The sequence below is a fragment of the Poecile atricapillus genome, chromosome 23 (assembly GCF_030490865.1).
Source record: "Poecile atricapillus isolate bPoeAtr1 chromosome 23, bPoeAtr1.hap1, whole genome shotgun sequence".
NCBI classification, from domain to species: domain Eukaryota; kingdom Metazoa; phylum Chordata; class Aves; order Passeriformes; family Paridae; genus Poecile; species Poecile atricapillus.
The window spans coordinates 2848418-2864399 of NC_081271.1; the positions used below are offsets into that span (position 1 = coordinate 2848418).

Genomic DNA, 15982 nt, shown 5'->3' on the forward strand with positions numbered 1-15982 from the left:
GAGAGAAGGAACCTGGGCACCATCTTGGAAAAACTGAGAGAAGGAACCTGGGAATCACCTTGGAGGAGATGAAAGAAGGACCCTGGGGACCACCCTGGAAGAAAAGAGAGAAGGAACCTGGGGACCATCCTGGAAAATCCAAGAGAAAGAACACGGGAATCACCTTGGAGGAGATGAAAGGAGGAACCTGGGAATCACCTTGGGAGAAATGAGAGAAGGAACCTGGGGACTATCCTGGAGGAAAGGAGAGAAAGAAGGTGGGGACCATCCTGGAAAATCCAAGAGAAAGAACACGGGAATCACCTTGGAGGAGATGAAAGGGGGAACCTGGGGACCACCCTGGAAGAAAAGAGAGAAGGAATCTGGGGACCATCCTGGAGAAAAAGAGAGAAGGAACCTGGGAATCGCCTTGGGAGAAATGAGAGAAGGAACCTGGGCACCATTCTGGGAAATCCGAGAGAAGGAACCTGGGAATCACCTTGGAGGAGATGAAAGGGGGAACCTGGACACCATTCTGGGAAATCCAAGAGAAGGAACCTGGGAATCACCTTGGAGGAGATGAAAGGAGGAACCTGCACACTATTCTGGGAAATCCAAGAGAAGGAACCTGGGAATCACCTTGGAGGAGATAAAAGGGGGAACCTGGACACTGTTCTGGGAAATCCAAGAGAAGGAACCTGGGAATCACCTTGGAGGAGATGAAAGGGGGAACCTGGACACTGTTCTGGGAAATCCGAGAGAAGGACTCTGATGGGCTCCATCTCCTCGGCCCGTGTCCCGGGACAGCCTGTCCTCCTCCATCCCCGCTCTCTCCAGGGACGGAAGGAGGGCAGCCAAAAGCGTTTCTCTCCCTCGCCAGGAGCCTCGAGTCCCTTTGTCCTGGGGCAAGGTTGGCGCAGGTTTTGGCGAGCGGAGCGGTGACGTCGGGCCGCTCGTCCCCGATAAGCGCTGCCCCCTTATCGGATCGCTGCCTTTGATCTCGCCCCCGGGGGCGATGCCGCAGGATCCTCGTGGCCCGAAGCACAAAGCAGCCCTTGAGGCCGGGCTGCGAGAGGCGCTAATGGAAAGCGGAGGTCAGCAGATAAGAGCCGGCGCTGCCTCCCGGGATAAAAGCGGGAGCCCGGGCGGTCCTGCCCGGCTGCTGCCGCCTCCCGAGGGCTGAACGCGGACGGCTTCGGCACCATGAAGTGGATCCTGGTGGTCCTGGCGTGTCTGCAGCTGGCGGAGGGGGCGGTGAGGTGGGTGAGAGGGCAGGGAGAGGAGCGTGAGGATGCTCTGGGACCGCGGAGTCCTGCAGCTCCACGAGCTGGTCACAGCCCCGGGCAGCTCCTGGGGCATGGGGAGCTCCTGGGGCATGGAGAGCTCCTGGGGCATGGAGAGCTCCTGGGGAGTGGGAAGCTCCTGGGGAGTGGGGAGCTCCTGGGGCATGGAGAGCTCCTGGGACATAGGGAGCTCCTGGGGAGTGGGGAGCTCCTGGGGAGTGGGGAGCTCCTGGGGCATGGAGAGCTCCTGGGGAGTGGGAAGCTCCTGGGGAGTGGGGAGCTCCTGGGGCATGGAGAGCTCCTGGGGAGTGGGGAGCTCCTGGGGAGTGGAGAGCTCCTGGGGCATGGAGAGCTCCTGGGGAGTGGAGAGCTCCTGGGGAGTGGAGAGCTCCTGGGGCATGGGGAGCTCCTGGGGCATGGAGAGCTCCTGGGATCTGGAGAGCTCCTGGGGAATGGAGAGCAGCTCCTGGGATCTGGAGAGCAGCTCCTGGGGTCTGGAGAGCTCCTGGGGTCTGGAGAGCTCCTGGGGTCTGGAGAACTCCTGAGGAGTGGAGAGCTCCTGGGATGTGGGGAGCTCCTGGGGCATGGGGAGCTCCTGGGACATGGGGAGCAGCTACTGGGGCATGGGGAATTCCTGGAATGTGGGGAGCTCCTGGGATCTGGAGAGCTCCTGGGGCATGGGGAGCTCCTGGAACATGGAGAGCTCCTCTCGTGGCTCAAAGGAGCCCACAGAACTGAGCCTTTGAAAATGCCCAAATCTTATTTCCTGCTGTGTTTGTTGTGTTTTGCCTCTCTGGGTGCAGGATCAGTCTGAAGAAAGGCCTGTCCATCCGGGACAAGATGAGGGCAGCTGGGGTGCTGGATGATTTCCTGAAGAACATTAAATATGATTCAGTGAAGAAATACCAGCCCAGGCAGGGCTCGGTGGTGAGGGAGCCCATCACCAACCACCTGGATGTGAGTGCCCCACACTCCCCCTCCTGCCTGCCCTTCCTCCTTCCCAGCTGCCACAGCAATCTGGACTCCCCTGAGCCTCCAGGACTGAGAAATTGCTTTTCCCCGCATTCTTAAATTGATTTTTTCCCCACTCTTTTAAGCTTCTGTTTTAAACCTCAAGGAAGTTGATCCCCAGCCACAAAGAGTGAGGCTTTTCTGTATGAAACAAACCCTCAATAATGATTTAATATTTCACTTTGTGGGGCAGTAAAAGCAGGATGAGAGCTCAGTCTGCTCCTGCCTGGGTGGGTTTAAGATGCCAGGGGGAATCCTGGTCTGTCCCTGAGGCTGTGGCCAATGGAAATTCTGGGTTTTTTTTTTTCTCAGTCCTCCTATTTTGGGGAGATCAGCATTGGGGAGCCCCCCCAGAAGTTTTTGGTGCTCTTTGACACCGGCTCCTCCAACCTGTGGGTGCCCTCCACGGACTGCAAGAGTCCCGCTTGCTGTGAGTACCCCGGGGTGCTGTGAGCGGAGCTATTACTGCTCCTAGGAGTAATTAGCACTCACTAATTAGTACCCACTGTCCCGGCACTGCAGGGCTCCAGGCTCCCTGCGTTTCAGAGCATCCCAGACTGACCAAGCCAAGATGGGTTTAGGTGCCAGAGGGTGCCCAAAGCCACGTCCTTGTCCCTGTTCTTCCACATCCTTCCCCTGTCACGGTGGGGACATCACGATGCCAGACCAGAAATGACCCCGGGATGCTGATCTGGGATAGCTGCTGCCTTCCTGGGGAAGCTCAGAGCCCTCTGCCTGGCTAAGGGAGACAGCTGAACCCCCACAGCCATCCCAGGAATCTCAGGGGTGCTCCCTGGCCGGGCAGAGGGAAGAGGAAAATTGGGAATTGCGGGAGAGCGATGGGGATTTCACTGTGAGGGCTTTGCCCTTGTGCCCCCTGTGATGTGAAGAGAGCAGCCAGCGCTGTCCGTGGAGTTCAGTCTGCACTAAAGAATTGCAGGATTACAAATGTATGAAAAACAGAAATGCTAAAATGCCTGGAGAGCGATCCAGGCAAAACTGGGATGCAAAGCCCACAACCCGAAAGAGAACCACAGGACAGAGGAGCAGCCTGTCCCCATCCCCAGGATCTGCTCCTTGGGAATTATCCCAATGGAATATCCAGCAGTGAAATCCCACTGCAGCACAGGAGCTGCTCCTTGGGAATTATCCCAGGGGAATATCCAGCAGTGAAATCCCACTGCAGCACAGGAGCTGCTCCTTGGGAATTATCCCAATGGAATATCCAGCAGTGAAATCCCACTGCAGCACAGGAGCTGCTCCTTGGGAATTATCCCAGGGGAATATCCAGCAGTGAAATCCCACTGCAGCACAGGAACTGCTCCTTGGGAATTGTCCCAGGGGAATATCCAGCAGTGAAATCCCACTGCAGCACAGGAACTGCTCCTTGGGAATTATCCCAATGGAATATCCAGCAGTGAAATCCCACTGCAGCACAGGAACTGCTCCTTGGGAATTGTCCCAATGGAATATCCAGCAGTGAAATCCCACTGCAGCACAGGGCCTGCTCCTTGGGAATTATCCCAGGGGAATATCCAGCAGTGAAATCCCACTGCAGCACAGGGCCTGCTCCTTGGGAATTATCCCAGGGGAATATCCAGCAGTGAAATTCCACTGCAGCACAGGAGCTGCTCCTTGGGAATTATCTCAATGGAATATCCAGCAGTGAAATCCCACTGCAGCACAGGAACTGCTCCTTGGGAATTATCCCAATGGAATATCCAGCAGTGAAATCCCACTGCAGCACAGGAGCTGCTCCTTGGGAATTATCCCAATGGAATATCCAGCAGTGAAATCCCACTGCAGCACAGGATCTGCTCCTTGGGAATTATCCCAGGGGAATATCCAGCAGTGAAATCCCACTGCAGCACAGGAGCTGCTCCTTGGGAATTATCCCAATGGAATATCCAGCAGTGAAATCCCACTGCAGCACAGGGCCTGCTCCTTGGGAATTATCCCAGGGGAATATCCAGCAGTGAAATCCCACTGCAGCCCATGCCCAGGGCTTCCCTCTCTCCTCTCTCCCCCAGTCAACCACGCCAAGTTCAAGGCCAGTGACTCGGCCACCTTCACCCCCAGTGGCCAGTCCTCCACGGTGTCCTACGGCAGCGGCTCTGTCACCATGGTGCTGGGCTCTGACACGCTCAGGGTGAGTGCTGCCCGTGCCATCCCTGCCTCCCCTGCCGTGTCCTGCCCCATGGGATGAGCCCTGGAGCAGCCAAAGGGCCCATCTCATGTCCTGTGCTGGACCTGGACAAACCCTGGGTGGACACGAAGCCTTTCCTGCCACCCTCAGTCACCCAGCTGGCCTTGGGCTGGCTTTTAACCCAATTCCTGGGTTTTTTCCCGATTTTCCCCTCTGCCTGGCGCTGTTGGCAGCAGCTGTGACCCTGCAGCGCTTTCAGAGCAGCAGCCCTGCCTCGGCTTTGCCTGGCTGAGCTCGGATCCCCTTCCCCTGCAGATCCAGAGCATCACTGTCACAAACCAGGCGTTCGGGCTCAGCCAGGACGAGCCCACCCAGCCTTTCTACTTTGCGGATTTCGATGGCATCCTGGGCATGGCCTACCCCTCTCTGGCAGTGGGAGGGATGGCCACAGCTCTGGAGGGGATGCTGGAGCAGAACCAGCTCGCTGAGCCCATCTTCAGCTTTTACTTCTCACGGTAAAAACATTCCAGGGCGCTCTGCAGGTCCTGGTGTGCCCTGCCTGTCCCCATGAGGGTTCCCTGGGGATTTATCCCTCTCTAGCCCATGATTACCACATGAATTTCCTGATTTCTGCTGCTGTGACTGGTTTTTTTTTTTGCAGCCAGCCCACCTATGAGTATGGGGGAGAGCTCATCCTCGGGGGTGTCGACCCTCAGCTCTTCCAGGGGGACATCACATGGGTGCCGGTGACACAGGAGCTTTACTGGCAGGTGGCACTTGAGGAGTGAGTGGTGTTTGTACCTCTGGCCACCACGCCGTGGCTCAGCTGCAGCTTTGCAGGGTCTGGGACTCGATGTTTTGGGTTTAGGGGCCAGCAGGTGCCCAAAGCCACGGCCTTGTCCCCGTTCCCCTGCCAGGTTTGCCATCGGGCAGTCAATGACCGGCTGGTGCAGCCAGGGCTGCCAGGCCATCGTGGACACGGGGACATTCCTGCTGACAGTGCCCCAGGAGTACATGCAGAGCATCCTGGAGGCCCTGGGAGCCCAGGAGACCAGCTATGGGGTGAGTGTGGGGATTTTGGGGGGTCTGGAGCAGTGGGGAGCCTGCACGGGAATCAGAGCCCACAAAAGTCATGTGGCAGCTGCAGGACAAGGGACTGCAGGCATGACAGGATGAGGGGACATGAGGCTGAGAAAGGTGGGGATGTTCAGCCTGGAGAGGAGAACATGGTGTGGAAACCTCACATGGTGTGGAAACCTCACAGCCCATTCCAGGATCTGAAGGGGCTACGGAGAAGCCGGAGAGGGACTTGGGACAAGGGAGTGACAGGACAAGGGGAAATGGGTTCAGATTGAACAAGAGGAAATTTAGGTTTGATACAGGGAGGAATTCCTCTCAGTGAGGGTGGGCAGGCCCTGGGATGGATTTCCCAGAGCAGCTGTGGCTGCCCCTGGATCCCTGGGAGCGTCCAAGGCCAGGCTGGAGCAGCCTGGGATGGTGGAAAGTGTGGAGAGGCTCTGGGTGATGTTTAAGTTCCCTTCCCACCCCAAGCATTCCATGACCCCACGGTGGCAGGGGAGGGAGCGTCGGTCACGCTGGCACGCGATGGCCTCTGTCCCCTCCCTGCCACCACCTCGTGTCCCCACAGTACGCAGTGGACTGCGACAACACCCAGAGCATGCCCACCATCACCTTCAGCATCGGCGGCGCTCAGCTCCCGCTCTCCCCCTCCGCCTATGTCCTGAACGTACGTGTGGGATCCATCCGGAGAATTCCCGCGGCTCCGGGAGGAGCGCGGAGCTCCCCGGGCAGCGGCGCCGCTCGCCCCGCGCCTGCTGGAGCTGCTGAGCCCCGTTATTCCCCTCCTGCAGAGCAATGGCTACTGCACCCTGGGCATCGAGGTCACCTACCTGCCCTCCCAGGACGGGCAGCCCCTCTGGATCCTGGGAGACATTTTCCTGAAGGAATATTACACCGTCTTCGACATGGCCAACAACCGCGTGGGCTTCGCCCCGTCGGCCTAGAGGGAGCAAATTCCGGCCCCTCTCCCAGCCCATGGAGTGCCACGGCATTCCCAGGGACCTTTCTGTTCCTTTCCGTCCCCATCCCTCGGGATTTGTGTGTGGGTGTGTCCTCACCGCCTCCTGTAACGAATAAACCCGAAAATCCCAAATGGTCTCTGAGCCCCTGGGTTTGTTGGCCTGAGCCTGAGGGGTTCCGTGGCTCACAATCCCTTTCTCCAGCAAGGGAAGCGCTGGGATGAGCTCCAGGCCCGGGGATAAAGCCCCAAGGATGGGCAGATTCCACCCCCAACCCTCAGGAAACCTCAGGGGAGAAGCCCCTGAGCTTCCCTGAGGCTGAAAAAGGTTTGCCCAAGCCCTGTGGTTTATCCAAGCGGGAATCTGAGGCTGTGAGGTGAGTCACCATACCCAAATGACCCCTAAACCCTGACGTGGGGCTGCTCAGCCTGGGAAAACTGCCCTGGGAATATCAGGAATTGCAGGGTGTGGCTGAAGGGGACGGGGAACACCCTGGGCGAGGGGAGGTTGGGTGACCCCGCTCTTTCCCAGGATCCAGAGCTGTTCCTTGGATGTTCTTTATCACCGGAGCTCGTTCCCAGATGTGCTCACGGCTCTGTCACTTCCTGGGGGAAGGACACAAAGTGCTCCGAGCTTCGTGTCAAAATATTGACACAGGCTGAGTGCGCTGGGACCGAGATTAAGTGGGCGTGGACAGTGGAGAAGGATGGTTCCTCCTCCTCCTCCTCCTCCTCCTCCTCCTCTTCCCTCTGGAATGGGAATTTTCTGCTGGAAACAGGGTGGTGGTGGCAGGAGGGGACAGGCTCTGCTGGTCCCTGCTGGTCCTCACTGTCCCCTTTGCTCCCTGCAGGATCTGCCCAGGCCAAGGCAGATCCATCAGGATACGATGGAGGAGAAAGGGAAACTCGGGGGGATTTCCAAGCTTCTGAAGATTCCAAACATCATTCCACGCCCAAAAACTTGGATGGAAGCGGCCAGCAGGTCTGCAGGCACCTGAAACACGGCTGCTCCTGCCCATTCCCAGAACACCAGCAGCAGGAATTTCCATTCGCTGGAAAGGGTGTGTGTGGTTTTTTTGCCTTTGTTTTCTGGAAAGCTCGAGAGAAAAAGCCTTTAGCTGGGTGATAAGGACAGCATTTCGCTTTTTATCAGACGTCCCGTGTTTGGTCTCGGTATGGGAGGCGCTGAGCTGGGTGAGGAGGGAAATCAGGGTGGATGTGGTGACCAAAGCGAGGGTGGGAGCAGGGAGTGAGGGCAGGAGGAAGGAGCTGGGCACGGATCTGCCCATTCCCAGCCTGTCCTGGCCACGGAGCTGCCACCGAGCCACCGCCACCGCCAGCGACATGTGGGGACTGCTGCTGACCCTGCTGTGCCTCCCACTCGGGGACGGAACGCTCAGGTGGGTCTGGGGGTGAGGATGAGGGGTATGGGGTGAGAATGGGGTGAGGATGGGGGGTCTGGAGGAAGGGTGAGGGGTCTGGGGTGAGAATGGGGTGAGGATGGGGGGTCTGGAGGCAGGGTGAGGCGTCTGGAGGAGAGGACGATGATGAAGGCTCTGGGCAGGATGATGATGAGGGGTCTGGGGACAAGGATGAGGATGAGGGGTCTGGGGGCGAGGGTGAGGATGAGGGGTCTGGGCTGAGGATGGGGGTGAGGGGTCTGGAGGCAGGGTGAGGGGTCTGGGGGTGAGGATGATGATGAGGGCTCTGGGCAGGATGATGATGAAGGGTCTGGGCAGGATGATGATGATGATGAGGGGTCTGGGAAGGATGATGATGAGGGGTCTGGGAAGGATGATGATGAGGGGTCTGGGAAGGATGATGATGAGGGGTCTGGGAAGGATGATGATGAAGGGTCTGGGCAGGATGATGATGAGGGGTCTGGAGGCAGGGTGAGGGGTCTGGAGGTGAGGATGATGATGAGGGTTCTGGGCAGGATGATGATGAGAGTTCTGGGCAGGATGACGATGAGGGGTATGGGGTGAGGATGATGATGAGGGTTCTGGGCAGGATGATGATGATGAGGGGTCTGGGAAGGATGATGATGAAGGGTCTGGGCAGGATGACGATGAGGGGTATGGGGTGAGGATGAGGGGTCTGGAGGTGAGGATGAGGGTGAGGATGAGGGCTGTGCCTGGAGGGGGGCTCAGCCCCAGCACAGGGTGCCCAGCTGGATCTCTGTGCCCCACAGGATCACCCTGAGGAAGGGCAGGTCCGTGCAGGAGGTGATGAGACAGAAGGGGCTGCCCGAGGGGTTCCTGAGTGACCTGCGAGGGGACCCAGGGAGGAAATACCAGCTCGGAGGGGCTGTGGCTTATGAACCTCTGCTGAACCACCTGGACGTGAGAGCTGGGGCTTTTCCTTTCCCCTCTGGGCTGGCTTGGCTCTTTGGGGAGCCCTTCTTGGCTTTCCTGGCTGCTGGGGGGGCTCAGCTCCCTCCCACTGCCCAGTTCAGGGCTTTGGGAAGGGTTTTTTGGGGGGTTTAGGCTGGCCCCGTGGGCTGGGTGGTGCTGGGAGGGCAGGAGACATCAGCTGGAGTTCAGACAGGGAAATCCCTTCTCCAGAAAAGCAGAATTGATGTTTCCAGGGTGGATCCACACCATTCCTGACCCTGCCCAGGGCAAATCATTGTCCCTTTTTGTGCTTTGGTGCCCACGAGCAGCGCTTTGGGGTTCAGAAACCTCATCCAAAAAAGCAGGCAGGAGCAGGAACCCACCCAAGCTCTCGTTCACAGACCTTCTACTTCGGGGAGATCGGCATCGGGACCCCTCCCCAAAATTTCCTGGTGATCTTTGACACCGGCTCTGCCAACCTGTGGGTGCCCTCCACCTACTGCCAGAGCCCAGCCTGTGGTGAGCACCCCTGGGGACACCCCTGGCAGCTGGGACAGGGCCACCCAAGGGGCTTTGGGGCCACCAACCCGGTGGGACTGGATTTATGCCCCATTCCCTGTCTCTGTGGGGTCGGGGCTGTGACCTGGGGGCTGTCACCTTCTGTCCCTGCAGAGGATCATGCCAGGTTCAACCACAGCCTGTCCTCCACCTTCCTGGGCACCGGTGCCAGCTACACCCTGAGCTACGGCTTTGGGGACCTGTCCGTGGTGTTGGGATGTGACACTGTGACAGTGAGTGAGCCCTGAGGGCATGGACACAGGGAAAAACAAACCCAACTGGCTTAAAAACTCAATTTCCTTAAAAATTCAGGCTGCTTAAAACCGTTTTTTAAGAAAAAAAACCCAAAAACTTTCTTTTTTTTACCTTAAAATAGCAAAATATCCCACCTGGAACAGGCCTGAAGTGGGGTAAAAATTAAAAGTGCCTCTTTATTCTGGGGATTGGTTCCTGATTCATTTAAGGTGTGTCAGAGTGAATTCACTCTGAGATTGGGAACTGCAAACAAACCCATTCCCAGTCCTCTGGGCTTTCCAGCCCTGCTCAGGGATAAGGGAAGGATTTCTTTGGCCACAAGGATTTGCTTTGTGTCCATCCAAGCTTTGTGCTTCCAGGACAGAAAGGAACGCTCTGTGCGAGGCTTGCAGGTGGAGAAAACACCATTTTCAACTGATTTTAGAGGCAAAACTGGGTTTGTGGGTGTTTTATTTCTGTAGAACAAAAAGGATGAGGGGACAGAACTGCGAGTCAGGCTGCTCCTGACCCCAGCAGCGATGGGCTCAGCCTCTCCCAGGGCACATTCACCTTTGGGACCAATTCCTGACATCTCCCAGCACCTTCCCTCTCCCTGCAGATCCAGAACATCACCCTCAGCAACCAGGAATTCGGCCTGAGCCTGGATGAGCCCAGCAGACCCTTCTACTACCTGGATTTCGATGGGATTTTGGGCCTGGCTTACCCGGGCGTTGCCATCCCTGGTTTCCCCACGTTGCTGCAGAATTTGCTGTGGCAGGAGCAGCTCAGCAAACCCATCTTCAGCTTCTACTTCTCCCGGTGAGAGCCCCAGGATCCGTCCTTCCCTCCATCCGCACCTTCTCCGTGCTCCTCAGCTTTCTGTGGGGAAAAAAATCCCAATTTTGGGGCTGATTTTATTCAGATTTTGGGCTGATTTCAGATTTTGGGGCTGATTTTGTGTCCTTCCAGCAATCCTGACATGTAATTACGATGGGGAAGTCATTAGGGAGCAGAAATTCACATTTGGGGCTGATTTTATTCAGATTTTGGGCTGATTTCAGATTTTGGAGCCGATTTTGTGTCTTTCCAGCAATCCTGCCATATAATTATGGTGAGGAAGTCATTAGGGAGCAGAAATCCACATTTGGGGCTGATTTTATTCAGATTTTGGGGCTGATTTTGTGTCTTTCCAGCAATCCTGACATATAATTATGGTGGGGAAGTCATTGTGGAGCAGAAATTCACATTTGGGGCTGATTTTATTCAGATTTTGGGCTGATTTTGTGTCTTTCCAGCAATCCTGACATATAATTATGGTGAGGAAGTCATTAGGGAGCAGAAATCCACATTTGGGGCTGATTTTATTCAGATTTTGGGCTGATTTCAGATTTTGGGCTGATTTTGTGTCTTTCCAGCAATCCTGACATGTAATTATGGTGGGGAAGTCATTAGGGAGCAGAAATCCACATTTGGGGCTGATTTTATTCAGATTTTGGGCTGATTTCAGATTTTGGGGCTGATTTTGTGTCTTTCCAGCAATCCTGACATATAATTATGGTGAGGAAGTCATTAGGGAGCAGAAATCCACATTTGGGGCTGATTTTATTAAGATTTTGGGTTGATTTTGTGTCTTTCCAGCAATCCTGACATATAATTATGGTGGGGAAGTCATTAGGGAGCAGAAATCCACATTTGGGGTTTTTGATTTCATTAAGATTTTGGGCTGATTTCAGATTTTGGGGCTGATTTTGTGTCTTTCCAGCAATCCTGACATATAATTATGGTGAGGAAGTCATTAGGGAGCAGAAATCCACATTTGGGGCTGATTTTATTCAGATTTTGGGCTGATTTTGTGTCTTTCCAGCAATCCTGACATATAATTGCAGTGAGGAAGTCATTAGGGAGCAGAAATTCACATTTGGGGCTGATTTTATTCAGATTTTGGGCTGATTTTGTGTCTTTCCAGCAACCCAACATACAATTACGGTGGGGAAGTCATCCTGGGGGGGGTTGACCCCCAGCTCTTCTCCGGGGAGGTTTTATGGGCTCCCGTGATCCAGGAATTGTACTGGAAGATCAACATCGAGGGGTGAGCGCCGTGCCACGGCTCAGAGGGGGTTTGGGAAAGCTTTGGGAAGGTTTCCTGTTATAGATACATTTTATATTGTTGGCTTTTCACAAATATTAAAATGAATGTTATGTGTATAAGAATGAGAAATTTTTGTTGTGTTAATATAGTTTTCTTTATTTCTGTTATTGATGAAATTTAGAAATAGTGGTATAATACATACATACATACATATATATATATATATATATATATATGTTAGGTTATGGCATAGTATTAAAATAAAAACTGCTTTTGTTTGTATAACCCAAAGACTGAGGGAAAAAAAAATAGCTAGAGAAACTCCTGCATTTGTAATCTTATCCAGATGAAGACAGCAGTGACCAGAACTCTGGGGGGAGGAATTTATTGCATTTCTGGTATCAGAGAATGTAAATCTCAATGGTGCCAAGAGGATTGATCTATTGGGAAAGGGGCAAGAGAAAACTAAACAGAAGAACACCAAAGATCCTAAGAAGAATGTCTGAATATGTGTGAGAATTTATGGATGTGTAGCAGGATTCTGTTTTTAAGGGACAATCCTTTGTCAGTGACGTGAATGCAGAGACACCCAGCCAGATCTGGATACTTTACTTTATTTTTTTTCTCCTAATTGTTTTTTTATTAAACTTTTAAATTCTATAAAAATTATGTGAACCTCGTTTTTCACATTTCCCAAGCCTTTTCCTGCTGTTTTTCCAGGTTTTCCGTGGGGATGGAGGTCACTGGCTGGTGCAGCCGAGGTTGTCACGGGATTGTGGACACGGGGACCTTCCTGCTCACCGTCCCAGGTCCCCTCCTGCCAGCCCTGCTGCAGGCTCTGGGCGCCCAGGAGAGCGATGATGGGGTAGGTGGGGCAGGGTGGGGATGGTGCTGAGATCCCAGTGTTCCCAAAAGAGCAAAATATCCCACCTGGAACAGGCCTGCAGTGGGGGAAAAATGAAATAATTTGGTAAATGTGGGTCTGGCACCATCAGGAACAGCCCTGGAACATCCCTGGAACAGCCTTGCACTGGGGGAAAAATGAAACAATTTGGTAAATGTGGGTCTGGCACCATCAGGAACAGCCCTGGAACAGCCCTGCAGTGAGGGAAAATTGAAATAATTTGGTAAATGTGGGTCTGACTGCCTCAGGAACAACCCTGGAACAGCCCTGCAGTGGGGGAAAAATGAAATAATTTGGTAAATGTGGGTCTGGCTGCCTCAGGAACAGCCCTGGAACAGCCCTGCAGTGGGGGAAAAATGAAATAATTTGGTGAATGTGGATCTGACACCATCAGGAAAAGCCCTGCAGTGGGGGAAAAATAAAATATGTGGTTCTGGCTCCATCAAGAACAGCCCTGCAGTGGGGGAAAAATAAAAAATGTAGTTCTGGCTCCATCAAGAACAGGCCTGCAGTGGGGGAAAAATGAAATAATTTGGTAAATGTGGGTCTGGCACCATCAGGAGTAGCCCTGCAGTGGGGGAAAAATGAAATAATTTGGTAAATGAGGATCTGGCACCACCAGGAGTAGCCCTGCAGTGGGGGAAAATTGAAATAATTTGGTAAATGTGGGTCTGGCACCATTAGGAAAAGCCCCGGAACAGCCCTGCAGTGGGGAAAAATGAAATAATTTGGTAAATGTGGATCTGGTACCATCAGGAACAGCCCTGGAACAGCCCTGCAATGGGGGAAAAATGAAATAATTTGGTAAATGTGGGTCTGGCACCATCAGGAACAGCCCTGGAACAGCCCTGCAGTGGGGGAAAAATTAAATAATTTGGTAAATGTGGGTCTGGCACCACCAGGAGTAGCCCTGCAGTGAGGGAAAAATGAAATAATTTGGTAAATGTGGGTCTGGCTGCCTCAGGAACAGCCCTGGAACAGCCCTGCAGTGGGGGAAAATGAAATAATTTGGTAAATGAGGATCTGGCTGCATCAGGAGTAGCTCTGCAGTGGGGGAAAAATAAAATATGTGGTTCTGGCTCCATCAAGAACAGCCCTGCAGTGGGGGAAAAATGAAATAATTTGGTAAATGTGGGTCTGGCTGCATCAGGAACAGCCCTGGAACAGGCCTGCAGTGGAGGAAAAATGAAATAATTTGGTAAATGTGGATCTGGCACCACCAGGAGTAGCCCTGCAGTGGGGGAAAAATAAAAAAAAGTGGTTCTGGCTCCATCAAGAACAGCCCTGCAGTGGGGGAAAATAAAATAATTTGGTAAATGTGGGTCTGGCTGCATCAGGAACAGCCCTGGAACAGCCCTGCAGTGGGGGAAAAATGAAACAATTTGGTAAATGAGGATCTGGCTGCATCAGGAGTAGCTCTGCAGTGGGGGAAAAATAAAAAAAGTGGTTCTGGCTCCATCAAGAACGGCCCTGCAGTGGGGGAAAAATGAAATAATTTGGTAAATGTGGCTCTGGCTGCATCAGGAGCAGCCCTGGAACAGCCCTGCAGTGGGGGAAAAATGAAATAATTTGGTGAATGTGGGTCTGACACCATCAGGAAAAGCCCTGCAGTGGGGGAAAAATAAAATATGTGGTTCTGGCTCCATCAAGAACAGCCCTGCAGTGGGGGAAAAATAAAAAATGTAGTTCTGGCTCCATCAAGAACAGGCCTGCAGTGGGGGAAAAATGAAATAATTTGGTAAATGTGGGTCTGGCACCATTAGGAAAAGCCCCGGAACAGCCCTGCAGTGGGGGAAAAATGAAATAATTTGGTAAATGTGGGTCTGGCACCATCAGGGCTGTGCTGACCCTTAGGGAGCGTGGCTGTGCTGACCAGTGGCCAAAGGCCAGTGCCAGCCCAGGGTGTCCTGACCCCTCCCTGCCTCTCCTGCAGTTCCTCGTTGACTGCAGCACCATCCCAGAAATGCCCACCCTCTACTTTGCCATCGCTGGAGCCTGGATCCCGCTGCCTCCCGCTGTTTATGTCCTGCAGGTAGGTGGGATTCCCCCATCCCAGCAGGAACCTGCAGTTCTGCCCAGTAGAAAATCAGAGTTTCTTCCCAGCACCCCATTTCCCGGAGCTTCTGCTGCCTGCCTGTGGCTGTGGGGAGGGAATTGGTTTGGGAACTGTGCTGGAATTGGCTTTTATTTTCTCCTCAGGATGATGGGATTTGCACCGTGGGGGTGGAGAGCACCTACGTGTCCTCTGCCGGTGGCCAGCCCCTCTGGATCCTCGGGAATCTCTTCCTCAGGCAGTATTATTCCATCTTCGACCTGGCCAACAACAGGGTGGGCTTTGCCAGGGCATCCTAGGGATGCTGAGCAGCATCCACGGGGGGTTTTATCCCTGGAATAACCTTCTCCTCCCTCAGATCCGGGTGTGGTGATGAGCAGTGAATAAAGGACTGTGAATCCAACCCGTGCTCGAGGTTTCCAGGTGCTCCCTGAGTTTCTGGATTGCGGCAATGACAAATTCGGGGTCTTTTTAAAATTATTTTTCGTGGCACCCAGATCCCTGCTGGAGCTGGCTGGGAGACTGGGATGAGTGGGAGAATTTCAGGCTGAGCCCTTGCTGGAGGCTTCAGGAACCAGTTTGGAGCAGGAGCAGCTGTGTGTGAACAGCTCCAGGTTCCTCGGTTTGTTTTTTGTTGTTTCCAAGGGGGACTTGCCCACGTGTATTTGCAAATAAATGAGGGATTAAATCAGGAATTAAAGCAAAGATGCTCAGGTTGAGGAAAACACCCTGGGTTTGTTCTCCAGGGGAAAAACTCCTGGCTGCAGCCTCCAAAGAGGGAGAGGAGGAGGGATTTGAGGTGTGGGTGGCCCCGAGAGGAGCAGGCTCAGATGGATTGGGATGGTGCAGGGTGAAGCTGTCCTTGAGGTCCAGTGTGGGTGATGCTCAGGAGATCCCAAAAATCCACCGTTTCCAGCCAAAACTGCCAGCAGGATGGCCCTGGCCACTGAAACCCCATCCTGTGGCCACGGGCAGGGAGGTGACAGGGTCACCTGGGGACTCGAGGTGCCATGGAGTGCCCTGGCTGCAGCTGGGCAGGGTCCCCACCGCCCCCTCCTGCTGCAGCCCCCTGTCCCCAATTCATCTCACCCCAAATCTCCTGGCACAGCCTCCCTGGCACACCCGGACCCCTAAAGAGGGAACAAAGCCCCCCGAGCCTCGAGGCCATGGCTCCCCTCCATGGGCACAACCAGCTGCAGGATCCTGGTGCAAGGAGTGACAAAATCCTGGTGCGAGGAACTGCAGGATCTCTGTGTGATCCCTGTGTGAGGAACTGCAGGATCCCTGTGTGATCCCTGTGTGATCCCTGTGTGATCCCTGTGTGAGGAACTGCAGGATCCCTGTGTGAGGAACT

The 15982-nt window shown here is 54.1% G+C and overlaps 2 protein-coding genes across 2 annotated transcripts; both read left to right on the forward strand.

The window, feature by feature from the left end:
- The first annotated feature begins 1182 nt into the window (after nucleotides 1–1182).
- PGC (progastricsin) lies at nucleotides 1183–6443 on the forward strand. The gene is made up of 9 exons (XM_058856025.1): nucleotides 1183–1238; nucleotides 2066–2219; nucleotides 2586–2703; nucleotides 4304–4422; nucleotides 4735–4934; nucleotides 5081–5203; nucleotides 5337–5487; nucleotides 6068–6166; nucleotides 6291–6443. Exons 1-9 carry the CDS (start codon nucleotides 1183–1185, stop codon nucleotides 6441–6443), a joined length of 1173 nt encoding a protein of 390 aa, XP_058712008.1.
- A 776-nt stretch (nucleotides 6444–7219) lies between these two features.
- Nucleotides 7220–15021, forward strand: LOC131587719 (pepsin B-like). The gene is made up of 9 exons (XM_058855901.1): nucleotides 7220–7857; nucleotides 8649–8799; nucleotides 9192–9309; nucleotides 9463–9581; nucleotides 10202–10401; nucleotides 11549–11671; nucleotides 12392–12536; nucleotides 14509–14607; nucleotides 14775–15021. The coding sequence occupies exons 1-9, from the start codon at nucleotides 7802–7804 to the stop codon at nucleotides 14925–14927; spliced, it is 1164 nt and encodes a 387-aa protein (XP_058711884.1). The 5' UTR covers nucleotides 7220–7801; the 3' UTR covers nucleotides 14928–15021.
- Nucleotides 15022–15982: the final 961 nt, after the last annotated feature.

Bases quoted from the DNA above. Each gene is read 5' to 3' on its own strand.
- PGC (XM_058856025.1), top strand. From the start codon at position 1,183: ATGAAGTGGATCCTGGTGGTCCTGGCGTGTCTGCAGCTGGCGGAGGGG. The intron at 5,488-6,067 runs GTGGGGATTTTG...GTGTCCCCACAG, and splicing joins AGACCAGCTATGGGGTGAGT to TACGCAGTGGACTGCGACAA. The intron at 6,167-6,290 runs GTACGTGTGGGA...CCCCTCCTGCAG, and splicing joins CCTCCGCCTATGTCCTGAAC to AGCAATGGCTACTGCACCCT.
- LOC131587719 (XM_058855901.1), top strand. From the start codon at position 7,802: ATGTGGGGACTGCTGCTGACCCTGCTGTGCCTCCCACTCGGGGACGGA. The intron at 10,402-11,548 runs GTGAGAGCCCCA...GTGTCTTTCCAG, and splicing joins TTCAGCTTCTACTTCTCCCG to CAACCCAACATACAATTACG. The intron at 11,672-12,391 runs GTGAGCGCCGTG...CTGTTTTTCCAG, and splicing joins TGGAAGATCAACATCGAGGG to GTTTTCCGTGGGGATGGAGG.